This window comes from Pomacea canaliculata, linkage group LG7, assembly GCF_003073045.1.
Source record: "Pomacea canaliculata isolate SZHN2017 linkage group LG7, ASM307304v1, whole genome shotgun sequence".
NCBI classification, from domain to species: Eukaryota; Metazoa; Mollusca; class Gastropoda; order Architaenioglossa; family Ampullariidae; genus Pomacea; species Pomacea canaliculata.
In genome coordinates, this window is record NC_037596.1 from 29174068 (window position 1) to 29193448 (window position 19381).

Here is a 19381-nt window from a genome sequence, read left to right on the forward strand (position 1 = left end):
CACGAGCTAAACGAATAAAGTTTAAATATAATATATACTATTAACTTTAAAATCACTTTACAGATTTATAAATAGTAGGAATTATTTATTTTGAAATTACTCACTCTACAGAGTCACTCTACATCGTAACATTTAATTAAAAGAAGCACTAAGTGCTCGGAGACACAACTAATTATTAAGTAAAAGCAAACAGGATTCCACTCTGTTTACTGACAAGTTTTGAAATAAAACACAAGGAATGTCTTCACAACAGACGGAAAAAAGTTCACTCCTAGATTTAAATCACATACTTATTTCCTTATTTATAACTACTTTGTCATGGCAAGTAATTACATCGAAGAAGTTAATTCACGTGGTTAATACCGTGGTCAACCGCCAGTCAAATATTAAGTTAAGCAAGCGCGATATTTTTTTAAATATCGAGTAAAAGTGGCGACTAGTAAAAAATGTAGCTGAAGGCAAAGCTTATTGTCGTTTGATAACATCAAATTACTCATTTTAGGTTAAACAGCCAAACACAAATAACACTTCCCTTTAACACTTCGTCTGTTTCGAATAATCAAAACTAAACTCTCATACTATCCGAACAAATAAAAACAAACCACCTCACAAACCATGAGAGGAGTCTGTCCGAAAAATCTTTAACTTGTATTGGAGAGAAAAGTTGTCATGTCGACTGTTCACCATCCGTGATATATAGAAACGACGAGTCAAGAACTATATCACACTAAGCTACCTAAAGTGTGCAGCTGGATCCCTGCTCTACTACATCCATACTGAAAGAGCTGGTGTTTGCTGGTCTTCAAAAAGGTAAAATACCAGTTGTCAACCAACAAAGTCACTAATGGAAGTAAAAAGTACTGACAGACCACCGCAAACACAAATAACTGCTAAAGTCATTTAAGTCGGTACTAACGACTGCAAAAGCGGGAAAAAACAAACAACAAAACTAGAAAAGTATAATCAAAGTACATCGATAAATAACTTAGCAGTAGGTGAAACATTGATTTTAATTTAGCTATTTGTTTTGTAAAGAAACCAGTTTTAAAGTCAGATTTAAAGTTTGACAGTTAGTCGAAAGATCAAAGAAAAAAACAACGAAAAAAACCTTCTCAACATTGGGCATGGAAAAAGTGTGTATGCCAAATTTCGTTTGCTTGTGCTCGTGTGCTTATATATGTGTTTTTATGAATGTTTTCATATGTGTTTGCTTGTGTCTTTGTAAATTGTTTGGGTATATATCTGTACTCGTCTTCCAATTATCAGCCTTTAAACTTAGCCTATATGAGTAAGGTTTCTATTTCCAAAAAGTTCGCTCATAAACAAAAACACAACACAAATCATTCCCAAGCTGATAATTTTATTTGTTAGTAAGATTTTAATTCCTGAGGTTCCTTAAATGATAAACTTATAGTATTACAGTAAACGTGTTCTTCAAAGTGACATTGCATTAATTTCCATATCTTTTCTGTCTCATTCTGTTTCTTATTTTTATAGTAGGCTTACATCGTACCTTAGTAATACAGGACTAAAGAGATTTTCAGACAAAAAAGTTCTCATAATAAGCAAAAAAAAAATTATAAAAATAGCTTTTTATGTTTGCTACTTTTGAAATGTTGTAAATTGTAATGGGTTCTAAAACTTTAGCATTGGGATGAGAAATCATCATCACCGATACAACTACCACGATAGTTATTACTTTAAAAATAGTTTGCATTTATTAAATCGTCTTACCACTACATGAAAAACAAGTAAATGTGTCAAGTATGCACTTTACATATTTTAAGCTTTTCTTCTCTTTCAGGTTTCAGCCTCTTGACCACGCCCATCATTGCGGCCTCAATCTCTTGTAGTATGCGGGTCCAAACCTGGAAAAAGTACACCAAAAATAGCAGCAATAATCAATCGCCCTTAATATTATTACATGCTCTATAATAGCAATGTGATGGATTGAATTTTATTAATCAAAAAAAATATTGTATGTATTACGTAATTATAAAATAACTTTTCTAAAGTTTTCTAAAGCAATCAGCATTTCAATCCTTTACTTACAGAACCTTGGATTACTTTAGGTTTTTAAGGTAAATTATGTGTATTGTATTGACTTTCTTTCAGTCATTAAAATCGAATTAAAACGTGAGGCTTAAATAAGCTGCAAATCGGTTGCAGCCAACATCTAATTAAAGAAAAATCGAACTGTTTTTAATCCTTCTTGTCTAAATTAAATTTTAGGCTGTACTGTATACACGAAACACATGCACTTCATGAAACTATGTCAGTCAACTTGTCGTAAAATAGCTTATCATTGTACGTTACCATTGGATGTTCCTTTGAAATTCTGCAAATGAACCACCTCGTTTACCTGAAAAAATAAAATAAAAAAGATTAAGTGCACTTTAAACGCTTTAGTAGATTAAAAGTTAAGATTAAATGTAATCATTTAAAGCAACCTCAAAAACTACATATTTAAAAAAAAAACACTGCTTTTGAGAATCTGTTGTTGTTTCCTAAGGGCGCTAGAGGAGCCTGATCACACTCACCATCGAGAGTCAAAAATGTCAAAAATGTTGTTGACACTTCTCCGAGCAATCTTGTCATCGTTTCGTGCCGTCCATCCTGTTCGCAGTACTTGAACATACCTTGGAGTTCTCTTTGGGGATATCCAGACGGTAGAAAACGGTTTACCTCATCCATTGTCACAAAACGATCTCCTGCCAAAAACGTTTTAAAGTACACAACTTTCCTTTGTAATATTAACTTCTCGCTTTACCTAATAATCAGATATTGTCCACAACACTGTTGAGTATATTTCGTTTCTGGCTTCTTAGCATCTACAAACCGTGTCATTGAATCAGTGTCAGTAGACACCATTCCCTCTCAAACAAAACTATTATTGTTTCTAGAAAAAACTTTGTTATTTTGCTATACAATAAGAAGGGATAGTCGTTTATCTACTATATAAGTAACACATATTTTGCTTAGGCTATCCTATTAAATATTTATCGACTACTATGTAGCGTAAAAGAAAACAGGTGAATGTCATCGTCGCTGTAGTGGTGGTGGTGGAGGTTGTCGTCATCATTGTGGCAATGTCGAAAGATTGAAATTTTACCATTAATGTCAAAGCTGTCGAATACGTGCAGCAACTCCCTTAGTTGCCAAAAGCCATCGCTGTTTAAGTCATATTTGTGAAAATCTCGTTCACCGTCCTCGGGAGTGAAGCTGAAACCAACAGTAAAATAGTTAATCATTTTCGTTATGACTGGTACAGTAATTCTCAAATTAGTTATTGTTATCGATACAGCTGGTACTATTTGTGACTGCAGTTTATGATGTGTATTAAAGTTGTGGATCCTTTCAAAGAAGATTTTCCTTTCGAAAACTTTGCGATAGAAAAATGTTTATGTTAATATATCTAATTTTTTTGACTACCTGTCATACACGAAAATACCCTTTCATGTAGTTTCAATAACAAGTGTAGGTTAGTCAGTGTACTCTTACCTCCAACTTGGGAAGAGTTGCCCAAGTACACCGGCTAAAAGACTCAAAAGTATGATGATCTTCATAAAGAAGTACGTAAGATAATCTGGAAAATAATCTGTCAATAGTATGAAAAACAAATAAATATAGTGTTTTTCCAGGTTTATGTGATATTGGAAACCATTTATTTAGTAGGTAAAGTGTTAAGGTTTTTAAGATTGTAGAGTTCGTAAATATATTGTTTTAAGACATTGAAAATAAAATTATTTCATTATTATTTATAACAGAGGAGCGAGGCAAAGGTTGTTAGAAACTTTGTTAAAGCAAATGGACTTAATATAATTATTTTATTAAACACGCTTCTTAACCAAAACAAAGTACACTTTTTGCTCTGATCAAATCCAGGAAATAAAACTTATACACTAATAATACCGTCCTATGATACACAAATAACTTTTAACATGCGAGTCACCAAGTACCATTGATGATTATTGCAATTAACAATGTAAATAAGTCTGTGCGTAAATTATTTATTGTATAAGAGAGAGGAATTATTCAACTATTCTTTCTGTAGCTCTTGAAAATGTCAACCAAGATTGTTGTCTTTATTGCAGGTTAATATACACATATATATATATATTTTTTTAAATACCGATCGAATTTTTAGTCGTGGAAATTCGTCGTTACGATTAGCAGGGAATCGCAGGAACTCACCATATCGTGAGTAAGACGACTAAAGGTCATGTTTCTGTAAGTAACCAAAGGCAGGTAATTGTTTGATCTTATGAAATGTCCTTACAAATATTTGTTTTGTTTAGAGGCATACATTGTTCAAATATGAAGAATAAATTCCACGTCTGGCTTTACATTCAAAATATATGCTTGATTTTTAATATCGATGTTAAAATATATTTACCAATTGATGTAGAGACAGGTGCGCAGGAGACGAACAGCTCGATTCGTGGTATTTGGCTGGTAAATGGCAGGATTAAGCACTTGCTCTTTCTTTCTCTGTCTATATAAATACTTTTATACTTAATATCTGACGAAAAATCAACTTAAATATCAGGAAAACAAATCCCTGCTGCTTTAAGTTAATCTTTGATTGACAACCAACCGATGTACGAACCTCATTAATTGAAAGAATTCTTAAAATTACTTGCTATGACAACGTGGCAGCAATTGTAAAGAACTTGAACACTGCAAATTGTATGCACGTGCTATGTTAATTAAATAATAATATTTTTTATTTGACGGAATGTGATTTACGATATAAGTCTCAAATCACCTGGTATCTGCGTAGCTTATGTAACATCCCCTGCCAACATCTGTAAAGACTAAGAACTTCATTAAATGCTTACTACTTATCTATTTATCCATCTCACTCGCTATCGCGTTTTTCTTTTTTCTTTTTTTTCTTTCAAGTATTCTATTCATATATATATACACACACAGCATGTGACATGCGGACCTCCCTTTTAGTTATTGACAGGAGCTAAACGAATAAAGTTGATATATATTATTTACTATTAACTTTAAAATCACTTTACAGATTTATAAATGTTAGGAATTAGGTATTTTGAAATGACTCAAACACTCTACAGAGTCACTTTACCTCATAACATTCAATTAAAAGAAGCACTAAGTGATAAGAGACAACTTATTATTAAATAAGAACAAACAGGATTCCACTCTGCTTCAAGAGACTTTTTAAAATAAAACACAAGGAATGTCTACACGACAGATAGGAAAAGTTCACTCGTAGCTAGCGTTAATGATTTCAATCACATACTTATTTACTTATTTATATTTACTATGTCATGGCAATAATTACATCTAGTTAAGTGAATTCCCGATTTTTTTTTTATTTGATTTAAAAAAGTAATTATCAAGTATTACACCATGTTTCTACTCCTGCTCAAGTGTGTGTAAATTAAGAGGTAAATAGATTTTTAATGATCTTTTTCTTGAAAAACTTAGGTAATAAAAATAAAAAAAGTATACTTTACACAGTTCCAAAGAACAATGATAAACGCCAGTACGGATAGGAATTTAAAAAAATAATTTTATACGTTATATATTTCAATGTATAGATAATATTATCACTTTCTTTAATTTATTAGACCTAATAGATTGTCTTACGATTTCTGTTGTAGGTTTGGTGAACATTATTAGTTAGTAAAGTAAGGCCTACAGTTATTTGTCTACTTTTTGTCTTTTAGAGAAGGCTATGTACTATGAGCCTCAGCAACTAGCTGACAGCTAGTAAGTAACATTAGTAACTGTTATAAATAAAATGATTACAGCTCATCATGTGGTAATGTTGTCAGATATGAGAGGATTTTGTTGTGGAATAAGATTCCGTAATAGGCTAATAAAACCATACCTGACAGTGGCGAAAACAAAAAATAAAATGCTGGAAAACATATCTGTGGCTTATTGTTATGTTTGATGTGTATTTTGCTGACATTGTGATAGCATTCTCATCCTCCTTTTCATCCCCGTCTTTTACTCCTCTCACTTTACTTATAAACGCAGTCATCGTCATCTTCTCCTTACTAATTTCTCCGTCGAGACTTTATCTGTTTATAAAAACTAGTTATTCTGCTGGTTACAGTATTGTTATTATTTTAATAGGTATCTTTGTTATAATCAAACCAATGATAGCAATTATACTACCACACCTTCTCTTCGCTGGGCAAGATTAATTAAAAGACTCGATTATAATATATAATATTGTAGGGAGGCATGGCTTTAATATCGAGTAACAGTCACGACTAGTAAAAAAATTAGCTGAAGGCGAAGCTTATTCTCGTCTGATAACTTCAAATCAGTGAACTGTTTTTAGTCAAGTAAGGACCTGTTGCAAGTGCTTAGACGAAGAATTCAACACGATCGTGGCTATCGTCCACACATTTGCTTACAACAACACAAAACATGTCACAGCCTCAATAGCTGCTGCTAGAATTAAGATCTCTAAAGAAATATTTTTCTTGTTGATAACTCCCACTGAGGACAAACTTCAAAAGTCTCCCATCATTAGTGCTAGGACACTGCGCGACCTGTCTCAGTGTCGTCCCTACCTCCATGCCTCTACAAACGTGAAGTTTGATAAAGTAAGAAATTATCTCCTTGTATCCTTCACGCGATCTTAAGGATTTCCCTGTTCAGCTACCGAAAAGGAACATTAAAATAATTTTCCATCCACCTCACAAACCATGAGAGGAGTCTGTCCGAGAAATCTTTAACTTGTATTGGGGAGAAAAGTTTTCATGTGTACCCTCCGTGATACATAGAAACGACGAGTGAATATCACACTAAGCTATCCAAAGTGTGCAGCTGGATCCCTGCTCTGCTCCATCCATATCTGAAGAGCTGGTGTTTGCTGGTCTTCACAAAGTTACAATATCAGTTGACAACCAACACAGTCACTAATGGAAGTAAAAAGTACTGACAGACCACCGCAAACACAAATAACTGCAGCAGTCGTTTTAATTGGCATTAACGACTGCAAAAGCGGGAAAAAACAAACAACAAAAATAGAAAATTATCATCAAAGTACAGCGATGAAGAAGTTAGAAGTAAGTGAAACACTTATTTTAATTTTGCGATTTTGTTTTGTAAAGAAACCAGTTTTAAAGTCAGATTTAAAGATTGACGACTAGACGAAAGATCAAAGAAAAGAAGAAAAACTTCTCAACAGTTGGGCATGGAAAAAGTGTGTCTGCCAAATTTCGTTTGGTTGTGCTCGTGTGCTTGTATGTGTGCTTTTTATGTATTTTTTATATGTGTTTGCGTGTTCCTGTGTAAATGTTTGTGGTATGTCTGTATTGGTCTTGTACTTATCAGCCTTAAACTTAGCCTACATGACTAAGGTTTCTATTTCCAAAACGTTCGCCCAAACACAAAAACATAGCACAAATAATTACCAAGCTGACAATTTTATTTGTTATTAAGATTTTAATTCTTGAGGTCCCTTAAATGATAAACTTACAGTATTACAGTAAACGTGTTGTTGCCTTACTTTCGATATCTTTTTTCTGTCGCATTCTGTCTCATTTTATAGTAGGCTTACATCGTACGTTACTCATACAGGACTAAGGAGATTTTCCGACGAAAAGGCTCTCAATAATAAGCAAAAAAAAAATTGATAAAAATAGCTTTTTATGTTTGCTACTTTTGAAATGTGGTAAATGGTAATAGGTTCAAAAACTTTGGGATGAGAAATCATCATCACTGATACAACTACCACGATAGTTATTACTTTAAAAATAGTGTTTGCATTTACTAAATCGTCTTACCATTACATAAAACAAGCAAATGTGTCAAGATGCATTTTGCATATTTTATTTTTTTTTTCTTTTATGTTTAAGCTTCTTGATCACCCCACCATTGCGGCCTCAACCTCTTGTATAATGCGGTTCCAAACCTGACAAGGTACAGAAAAATAGCAACACTGATCAAGCCTTTATATTATTACCTGCTCTATATAGAAGGGTGATCAGACTGATATTTGTTAATCAATAAAAAATATTGTATGTATTACATAATTATAAAAATCTCCTTTCTAAAGCTTTCTAAAGCAATTAGACATTTCAATCTCTTTACTTACAGAACATGGATTTACTTTATTTTTCTTAGGTAAATTATGTGTATTCGATTGACTTTCTTTTCGGTCATTAAATAAAATTAAATGAGGCTTAAATAAGTCGGTTGCAGCAAACGTCTAATAAACAATAATCGATTTTTTTTTAATTCTTTTTTGTCTAAATCCAATTTTAACTCATTTCTACACACGAAGCACATGCACTTCATAAAACTGTCAGCAAACTTGTCAAAAAAGCTTATCATTGTATTACCATTGGTATGTTCCGTTTATATTCAGCAAATGAAACCACCCCGTTGCCTGAAAAGTTAAAAACAAAATTAAGTGCACTCTTAAACGCTTTAGTATTGAAAGTTCAGCTAAATTTATACATTTGAAGCACTTCAAAAACTATATATATTTTTAAAACACTGCTTTTCGAGAATCTTTGTTTCCTAAGGCTCTAGAGGAGCCTGGTCACACTCACCATCAGTGTCCAAAATGTTAAAGAAGTGGTTGACACCTATCCGAGCAATCCTGTCATCGTTCGTGCCGTCCAGCTTGTCGTAGTACTTGAACATTCCTTGGACTTCTCTTTGGGGATATCCAGACGGTAGAGAACGGACTACCTCATCCAGTGTCAGAAATAGATCTCCTGCCAAAAATATTTCAAAGTATACACAACTTTCCTTTCTAGTATTATTTTCTCTCTTTACCTAATAATCAGGTATTGTCCACAAAACTGTTGAGTATATTTCATTTATGCCTTCTTAGCGTCTACAAACCGTATCATTGAACCAATGTCAGTAGACACCATTCCCTCTCAAACAAATATTTTAACTTTTCTAGAAAAAAACTTTGTTATTCTGCTATACAGTAGGAAGGGATAGTCAATTATCTACTATATGAAAAAGACGTATTTTGCTTAGATTGTGTTATTAAATATTTATCGACTATTATGTAGCGTAAAAAGAAAACGGGTGAATGTCATCGTTACTGTAGTGGTGGTGGTGGATGTTGTCGTCGTCATTGTGTGTTGAAAGATTAACATTTTACCATTAATGTCAAAGCTGTCAAATGCCACCAACAATTCATCTAGTGTCCAATCGCCATCGTTGTTAAAGTCATATTTGTGAAAATCTCGTTCACTGTCCTCGGGACTAAAGCTGAAACCAACAGTAATATAATATTTTCTTTATGATTGGTACCGTAATTCTCAAACTTGTTATGCTATCGTTACAGCTGCCACTTGTCTGACTGCAGTTAATGATGTGTTTTAAAGTTTTGAATACTTTCAAACCAGCTCTTCCTTTTGAAATCTTTGTGATAAAAAACGTATATGTTAATAGTTTTTTAACTACCTGTCATACATGAAAATACCCTTTCATGTAGTTTTCAATAACAAATGTAGGTGAGTCAGTTTATTCTCACCTTGGGTAGAGTTGTCCAATCACACCGCCTAACAGGCTCAAAAGTATGATGATCTTCATAATGAAGTACGTAGGATAATCTGGAAAATAATCTGTCAATAGTAAAAAAAAAACAACAAATAAATATAGTGTTTTTCCAATATTTTGAAGATGTACCGACAAAAGGAGTAAGGAGGGATGTAACCATTTGGACTTGATTCAATTATTTAATCAAACCTGCATCTTACCAAAGCAAAGTACACTTTTTGCTCTGATCAAAAACAGGAAATAATACTTATACGTCCTATGATACACAAAAAACTTTTAACAAGCAAGTCACCTGGTACCATGTCATGCACTGATGATTATTATAATTAATAATGTATAGAAGAATACAGTTGACCAACTGACATGTAAAAAAAAGTTTATTTGATGAAACATACTCTTACTACACCAACCATTAAAAAAATACATTTTAGTACACATAACAATACTACAATTGACTTTTAAACAAATCAAAAGAATGTGAGAATTTGAAGGGGGTGGATCTGTTTCTAATAACTGTCGGTAACAGCGAGAGACAGGTGAGAAAGCCATACAAGCGCGTGGCTCTGCTAGTAACGGCACCGCACACACCTGTGCATTGCATTGTTGTAACCACAGTCGAGTCTACATAGGTCTAAATATGTTTTTCTTAATTTCTTGCTTTTTACCTACTTCCCGGAATCGCTGGAACTTGCCGTATCGTGGGTAAGACGACTAAAGGTCATATTCATGTAAGTAACCCATGGCAGGTATTTTGTTAATCTTATGACATGCTTCTTCCAAATATTTGTAAACATCGCTCAAATATGAAGGAAAGTTTTCCACATGTGGCTTTAACTGTGTTACTCACTTTCAATGTCAATGTTAAAACATATTTACCACTTTATGTAGATACAGGTTACCAGGAGCAGAAGGCCTCGACTCGTGGTGTTTGGCTGGTAGATGGCAGTTGAAGCACTTGCTCTCTCTCCGTCTTTATATATACTTTAATACCTGATATCTTTAAAAAGAATCAAATTAAGTATAATGAAAACAAATCACGGCTGCTTTAAGTTAATCTTTGATTGACAACTAACCGCTGTGCGAACCTCATTAATTGAAAGAATCGCTGACATTACTTACTATGACAACGTGGCAGCAATTGTGAATAGCTTGAAGACTGCAAATTAAATGTAAATTAAGTATAATGAAAACAAATCACGGCTGCTTTAAGTTAATCTTTGATTGACAACTAACCTCTGTACGAACCTCATTAATTGAAAGAATCGTTGAAATTACTTGCTATGACAACGTGGCAGCAATTGTAAAGAACTTGAACGCTGCAAATTTTATAGAAAAAATAATAAGGTGCTTATCTGTTTAAAACATTTTAAAATAAAAATAATGACATGTTCCCGTTTTTAACTTAATACTTTGTGCTTTGTTGACATTCATACCTACATTTATTACTACATATTAAACAGTGAAATTGGTCTCTATTTTACCGAGTAATTAGACACCTTTGTTGACATTCTCAATAAATAACATGATTAAACTTGAATTTGGAGAAGTTTTGAAACTGTCTGTTAAGGCCTTATATTTTATATATATATATATATCTTGCTACAAATAATCTTGAACTTAATAAAACGTGGTATGAGTATATAGCATGATAAAATGCTAGACAAAAAGAGAACGATATAATACGAGTTAAAAAATTTAACTGACATTGACAAATGGTCTTCATAAACAACGTCCACATACATGCTCATACACGAGGCTTTCTGCACTTATAAAATTATTAACATGCACGTGCTATGTAAGTTAAATATTAATATATTTTATTTGATAGGATGTGATTAACGATTTAAGTCTCAAATCACCTGGTATCTGCGTAGTTCATGTAACATCACCTGCCAATATTAGTAAAGACTAAGAACTTCATTAAAGGCTTACTACTTATCTATTCATTCATCTCACTCACTATCGCGTTTGTCTTTTTTTTTTTCTTTCGAGTTTTCTACTCATATCTCTCTCTGTATATACATACAGCATATCACATGCTTACTTCGCTTTAGTTATTGGATCAAGCTAAACGAAAAAAGTTTATATATATACTATTTACTCTAAGTTCATTTTAAAGATGTATAAATATTAAGAATTAGTTATTTTTAAATGACTTAAACACTCTAAAGAGTAACGCTACATCTTAACAGTCAATCAATATAATAATAATAATAATAAATTTCTGCTTTGGAATACTTGAGTTGACATCAAGTAGAGTTTGAAAAAAGCCAGTGTAGAAAACAAAGGAGAGGGATGGCGTTGCTCCGTTTTCATATCTCTAAACAACTGACGACCGGCAGACTTATGTACTTTCTGGAGTTTGTGAAGAAGGTATTCAGGGCAGCCAGCAGGCAAGGGGCTGTAAACATCAAGTCTGTGACGGTAACTAAAAGCTTTTCCTTGTTAATCATAATCGGCAGATTCACACACACACACACGCGGGTTTAATTATATATTGATTAATATTTTCCTATTTTATTTTAGCCCTCGACTGATGAATCTTCCAACACCTGCAGTTTGTAGTTGAAATACAGGCCATTTATCAATAGCAATCAAAGAATAAGATGTTTAATTTAATACCCTTAATTATTACTTATTAATCTATTAATATACAAATAAAACAGGAAGCTTTTTCCTTTTTTACAAATCTTCATTAAAACATATTAATAGTTTTGGCTACGATTTTGTAGCGTGTGATTTTAAAGTTGTAAGTCTTAACTACGATTTGTATTTTATTTTTAGGTCACCTGTCAACCTTGTTTTAGTTCCAAAGACTTTTCACTTGATAAGCCTAATCCTTAATTGTAACGTGTTTACCTATCATGAAAACACTATTTATTTATATATATATATATAAATAAACACGTGGCAATTTAACATCACTTTAGAATGAATGTTGACAACGTTACACTATGTTCACACAAAAAATTAATGAAGAAGAAGGGTTTGAAAAAACTAGCATTATGGGAAAGGTTGCTAGGAGAAATGTTTACGGGAGAGGTGTGTTTTCAGTGCACGTTAAAGTGATTCAATACTGGGTAGGTGGCGGATGCGGAAAGAAAGAGAGTTTCATTGTTTCGTTGAACAATCATTGAAAATCCTGTAACCATATTTTTGTTTGGTTTTTTGGTGACAAGAATAGTAAGAACACGATCATCAGACAAGGTACGGTGTTGTAAAGCTAGGATGTAAGGGATGAGCGCTTCAGAGGAATAATCAGTGCAAGTGCTGCAAAGCTATCAAAACACAACACGGACAGTTTGTACTGGATGCCACAACGGAAGGGAGACAAGAGTAGAAAAAGGAGAAGGGTGGTGTGGTCACACATTGATTTAAATTAAACTTCGGAATTAGTTTATCGAGATACGGGGCTGTGAAAATTTCAAAAGAAAATAATTTCTTTCCACGAAGATTCCTAAGTAATTTATAACCCAGTGTTGTGTGGTTACATCTGTCACAATCATCACAAACCCTTTTAACCCGCTTTATAACCATCTCGACATGCTACCCTCTAGTCATGGAAACAAGAAGTCGCCCAAAAGAGAGGTTCTGGCGTCCTTTATACTGTCTGCAATATCACACTTCAGAAGAATGAATGCCTAGTCTGTGCGTGTGTTTGTTTGTGTTTATATGTGTATGTGTATGCTTGCGCGCGCGTAGACATAAGAAATTCAGTGCATTTAGAGTAAGTGTACTCATTGTATAGGTGTGCTAGATGCCTGTATTTATTTTTTTATGAGAGCTCTGAAAAGGTAAACATTTATGTTTCTTGTTATTATGTTTCTTGTTATTCTTCTCATTCTTTCCTCTAGGCCTGCCTTTCTCTCAGCGCCTGGGGTCGCTCCTGAAAGGTAGCTCACAGCAGACGACGGCTGACCTTTGTTTTCAGGCTATTTTTGTCCGGTTCGCGGGAAAAGGTCAAGGCCTTCACCCGCTGTCTGTAGCAGCACCTGACGTCACGCTCTTGCTACGTCACGTGACGTCGGCTTGAGTGCTGGTTGTTGCTGGTGGTGTGATTTCTTACCAAGGCGCTGAGTTAGAGCGGAGAATTTTTTTGAGAAAACGGCTGGAGTCTGTGCTGTGAGGCAAGTGGCCGGTTGTATGCTCTGCCACGACTGATTCAAGCTTGTGGGCACCGAGAGGCTGGTTGTACTAGCGAGTTGATGCCAGCAGTGACCACCGGGACTTGTGGAAAGTTCGAGAGACGATGGAATTACAGTGTTCGGCTGTGACCTCTAGTGTCTACGGGAGTGTGCTTCCGTTTCTGCTGTGGAGAGCGGGTGACGGTCGGTCATTAGCATAAGCCTTGTGGGTGAGTGCATATTTCTCCAAATTTTATGTTTGTTTTTGGATGAGAGGCTGCGCACGCCTGAGCATTAGGATACGCGAGCATGTGTTTACTTTTGTATGTGTGAAATTTAGGGCCATGTCTTCTGATGAGCGCTTTGAGCTCGCCTCCGTTTTGGGGTTTTATTTTTAGAAGGAGTGATTAGGGCTATTTCATGTCTTGGTTATGAGGGGGTCATGGAGGGGAAATTTTGTTATTTTTTCCTGTAGCCTCTTAGTGACCGTTGTTCTTTTATTTATTTCAGGCCTTTTTTGTATGTCCGGGGTGCACGCCCTTGGTGTGTATTTACCGTGTACTTCCTGTGTATACGTGCTGTGCGTGCTATGCGTGCGTGCCTTAGGAACAGATTAAACTTCATATTTATGTCGTTCTTTCCGTCTTTGTTGTGGTCTTCGCTTTGCAAGAGTTCGAGAGGTAAGTCGCGTCCTGCCTCCGCTCGAGTGACTGAGTGTTTGTCCTGCTGTGCGAGTGGCCTTGAGCGTGCTTCCGGCGACGCTGGGGGCGGTACGAGACAGTGCCTATTTAATAATATAACTACTATCGAACCCTCGAGTTTTAATTAGATATTAATTGATGTTTCACTATTTTTTTTAGCTATTTACTTATAAATCTTAAAACATCTGCAGTTTGTAGTTCTCATACAGGTTATTTGTCAACAGCAATTAAAGAGCAAGTTGTTTTATTTGACAACCCTAATGATTACTTAGTAGTCTCATAAGATACAAAAAGCAGATGAAATTTTACTATTTTACGAGCGTTTATTAAAACATATTTGTTTTGGCTACGATTTGTAGCGTGTACTCTCTGTTGTAAGTCTTAACTATGTTTTGTAGTTTATTCACAGGTTACCTGTCAACCTTACTTAATTGCAAAGACTTTTTACTTGATAAGCATTATCTTTAATTGTAAAGTATTTACCTGTCATGAAAACAAGATATATATACATATATAAACACACTGCTTTTTATACTCTTAAAACGTCTTTTGACAAGAACTTTTAATATTAATTTTGTAATAATAACCTCATTTACTGTATGCTTTTTAAAACACCTGAAATTTAACATGTGCAGACACCTGTCAGGTTTAGTTAATAACCAAGATTTATTCCCTTGACAAGCTTAATTCTGAATACAAAAACTAATTACATCTCCTCACAGGTATATAAATGTCCCTTTTTTCCTGCCACACACCAATAGATGCTCAATCTCAAACAAAAGTACTCTTAAACTGTGTGATCTGTGTAAGCTGTAAGTACACTGGAAACATCTTTTACTGTAAAAGACTACATGTATTAGAAAAGAAATGGTGCATATATTTTTTGGGTTCATCTGTAACACATATTTGGTACAGGAAAAAAAACAAGTAAAGTGACACTGGATTGTCATTTTATAGTTTTTTGCTTAACCGAAAATTTTTTTTAAAGTAAATCAAATATAATAGTCATTAAAACCAAAAAAATATGTTAAAAATCTAGTATTATACTCCGTGAACATAACCAAACTAGTAGTTAAGCAAAGTTCCAGAAAAAAAGATTTATAGGATATAGTTTACGATGTTGTAACATTTTATTTTTTAGCAAAGTTCACGATGAAGATTTTCATCCTTCTTTGTCTCCTGACTGCTGTACTTGGGTAAGTATTACCTTTCTACAGGTCAATAATACGATAACTACATGGTCTGGCATTGCAAGTTTTCTTAAGAAGATATAAAAATTGCAGCAAGACCTCTTTTATCCTTTAAAAAAAATTCGTTTTAAAGATGTACATTGAAATTATTTCTGAACATGGTGTAACCTTAACAACATACACACTTAAACATTAGATAGGTCCTTTGTGTAAATACTTGCAGCTACAGCTACAACGACACAATGATTGAGGAAGATTTCCATGCTTTTGACAAGAACGCTGATGGCAGCCTCACCCACGACGAATTTGAGAATCAATTAAGAGGGATGGATGTAAATGGTACTATTTCAATGATATGGCCATCATCATCATCACCACCACCACCACCTTGAAAAACATTTTGAAAGATTTGTAAAAATCGCATTATAGATAGCTTTACTTATATAACAACAATTATTTCTTGTAGGTTTGCATGAATGTTCTACATCATTTACATATTGAAACAGTAGATTTAAAAAAAACAAACTTGTAGTGTTAAATCCTGGGTTAAAGAGACATCTTGGCAAAAGGCAATATCCGAAATGAAAATAAAATGTATCTTATCTTTACAGGTGATTCGAAGGTTTCCTTTATAGAGTTTCGCAAAAGTCTTCGTCCTGGAATATCCCTAGCTGTAAGCTATGGCTCTTTCAACATCTACGACCAACTGGACGGTCATAAGGACTATTTCGTGGATGTCTGGGATTCGAAAATGAATTTCATTCTCGTCGACCTTGACCGTGAGAGTAGTTTATTTAGTCTAGATGGCTTTGTCATAAAGGTAAAAACCTAGAGAGATATGTATAACTGTCATGTTCAAAACTAAAGCAAAATAGGTGTTCTCGAGGTCATTAAAAAAGTTCCCTACTCATTGTTAAACCATAGACGTTATTCAAACAACTCAACTGCATTTATATTTTCAGATGACCAAAAATGGACTTTGGAAGAGTACAAACGCCATGTTAAACAGGTAACATTTCTTATTTTAGACAGTCATTTAGATATCTAGAGAAAGCAAGAGAAAGAAACAAATTCAGGTTACTAAAAAAAATTAGAAAGCATGATACTTTATGTAAGCATTGATAATCTAATATCAGTAAATTATGGTAAAGGAAGATATACAGTTATTATCTATTATATCATTTTCGATGCGTGTTGTAAATTTGTACATGCTTTTTATCAGGAATAGGCACAGGCTTTTATCATGACAGATGACTGTGGATAGGACCAATTCTTTCTCTTGGCCTGCCATAGGAAGTGTAGTCTAAACCTAGCGAACACAGGTCCACACAAGACCTCTGTCAATGAAAACAACAAAACATGGGCTACATTCTCATAGAATCACTATTTTGCACTACCAAGAGACTAAGCATTGCAAAGACCTTTCTGAATTTTTGTTAAGACAGACGATAACACTTAAAAAATAAACTATTACTAGTAAGACTCGAGACCTACGAATCCTACAGAAAATGGTTTAAAGATGTCCACAGACATAAAGAACAAAACACAAATGCCATCATCTCAACTACACTGCTTAAGAAGAAAAATAATGATAAATTAAGTAAAGCACTGAATTAATTAATAGCCATACATATGCAAATCAGATGACAACAAAGTCATTTTAAAAGTAATAGGGAATGGTATCTAATGAATTAGTAGAAGACATTATTATCTTGAGATTAGATAGGAGCAGCATGAAGTTGATAATTTGCTATCAAATCTTCATAAAGAGTTTTTAATACTAATGCAAAGGACCTTAATCTTTGTCATCTTTAAAAGGATTTTCACAAAGTTGGGAACAATGATGTATCTCACATGATGCTAAGCTTTAACTGATAAGACGGTCAATCCAAGTTAGAGAAATGCTTTATAAGAACGTATCGAGCTCGAAAAGAAGTCGCTGAGGTTATTATTAGTTAAAAGGCAGTGAACCCGAGTTAAGTACTACATTGTAATATATAACTTGACATTATTTTTATGCTGTCAGATGATAGAAAGATCCAGGCACGACTCTGGAGTTACAGCTTAGTACCAACAGGCTGCGAAAATGATTCCTGGAAGAGACAGAAAATAAATCTTTAATTTAAAGCAAATGATGATGTCGTGTTTTAATCAAGTGATGTTGACACCTGAGGTTGTTGAGTGATTCCCATCAGTAATTTCTGTCTTCTCTATCCCCTTGAGCTGACCTTTGTCTTCTGTGTACGGTTCTTTATTCTGATCTCTCATTGTGTTAAAAACTTTATGTTTAAATCTGTTGTGTAGTTGAATGAATGTGTGTCGAATAAATTGTATTGGTTTTTTTTAATTTAACAAGTTCGTTAATGACTGAAATCTTTATTCACGAGCATCACGTGGCCTCTTTGACATATTAAATCAGAAATTAATGAAATTGTTGATGGATAAGATAGAAGTTTTAGTTTAAATAATGTAAAAAAAATAATAAAAATATTTTCGTTTATTTTGATAAATTCCAAAAAAGTAACTCAAATCAGAAATAAATAAAGAAGTAAAAATTGGTTTTAGGGAGATATATTTTACATGCTTTCCTCGCTGATTGGTTTACATTTTTGCACAGATTTAGTTAATAATATTACACAGGGAAAACAAAAGTTTTATGAAACCGCAGTTAAACCTAAATCATTAGACACTTCTATGCCTCTCTGTGGGAAAGAGTGTATTTGTGTGCGTGTGCGTGTGCGCGTGCGTGTGTGCGCATGTGTGTGTGGGGGGACAGTCCTTGAGCTTTGATCCTTAAAATCATTGCTAATGCAGTACCAACTGCAATAGTAGGACATCTATTTAGTGATCCCCCCGTCCGCCATGCAATCTAGCTTCTAAAAGTAAAACGATCCCTCGAACGCATTTTCGGGTACTCCGTGGAATTTCAGTGCGAAGTACTCTTGAAAAGTCATCATTCTGTCGCCTGAGAAACAATATTTTATCTTCTAAAGATTTAAATCATTTATCATTTGACTTGTTTTTATTACACAGAATCGCCTGTAACGGATCTGTTCCACAAACAAGCAAAGAATGAAGCCTGTATGTCAACATATAAAACATTATGAATACATGTGAATATGATTAGACAGGAAAAAGACAATAAAAAGAGGATGAAAGATTTATAAACGAAATGTGCATCACCAGGTAACTAATAAAAAAATTCTAAGGCATGTCTCTCTCTCTCTCGCGCACACACACACACACGGAAACAGTAATCATTTTTTTTAATTCTTAAAAATTGATGATCAATACAGCGTTTGCATTACCCTTCAAGAATCTTTCTTTCAACTAAACTTTACACTGAGAGGTTTACTTACCGCTTAATTTCAATCTGAAGCAGAAAGATTACACGAATCCTAGCCTCTGTAGGAGAAAAATGGAAGATAGAAAAAAATAAATACACTGCCTATATATAGACATAAAAATAGACAGACATCACAACAGGCACTGACAGAATGGTACTGAAGAGGTTCGTTTTAGTGATGGTTTAAAGGATTCAATAGTGGGTAGGTGGCGGATCTGTAAAGAGAGGGAGTTCCATTGTTTGGCTGCTCCAAAACTTAAAATCCTGTGGCCATATGTTATTGTTTTGGTGACAGGAAGAGTAAGAAGACGATCATAAGGCGAGGAGCGGAGTTTTCTAGCTGGGATGTAAAGAAATTAAAACACAGTACAAACAGCTTCTAATGGAGGCCAAAAAGAATGGAAAGCCAATCTAGAAAACGAAGGAGAGGGTGGCGTGGTCCCGTTTCCTAGCTCGAAGCACCAGACGTGCAGCAGAGTTCTGTACCTTCTGGAGTTT

At 34.2% G+C, this 19381-nt stretch overlaps 3 protein-coding genes across 3 annotated transcripts; 1 reads left to right on the top strand and 2 right to left on the bottom strand.

Moving 5' to 3' along the window:
- Positions 1–2302: 2302 nt before the first annotated feature.
- LOC112567602 lies at positions 2303–3962 on the bottom strand. The gene is made up of 5 exons (XM_025244297.1): positions 3953–3962; positions 3502–3598; positions 3113–3222; positions 2527–2711; positions 2303–2362 (listed from the first exon to the last, which is right to left on the bottom strand). Exons 1-5 carry the CDS (start codon positions 3960–3962, stop codon positions 2303–2305), a joined length of 462 nt encoding a protein of 153 aa, XP_025100082.1.
- A 3873-nt stretch (positions 3963–7835) lies between these two features.
- Positions 7836–10473, bottom strand: LOC112569344. The gene is made up of 6 exons (XM_025247133.1): positions 10399–10473; positions 9497–9575; positions 9122–9231; positions 8553–8720; positions 8340–8386; positions 7836–7909 (listed from the first exon to the last, which is right to left on the bottom strand). Exons 2-6 carry the CDS (start codon positions 9553–9555, stop codon positions 7862–7864), a joined length of 432 nt encoding a protein of 143 aa, XP_025102918.1. The 5' UTR covers positions 9556–9575; positions 10399–10473; the 3' UTR covers positions 7836–7861.
- A 4589-nt stretch (positions 10474–15062) lies between these two features.
- On the top strand, positions 15063–17669 carry LOC112569334. The gene is made up of 5 exons (XM_025247110.1): positions 15063–15159; positions 15489–15543; positions 15761–15876; positions 16149–16546; positions 17564–17669. The coding sequence occupies exons 1-4, from the start codon at positions 15078–15080 to the stop codon at positions 16367–16369; spliced, it is 474 nt and encodes a 157-aa protein (XP_025102895.1). The 5' UTR covers positions 15063–15077; the 3' UTR covers positions 16370–16546; positions 17564–17669.
- Positions 17670–19381: the final 1712 nt, after the last annotated feature.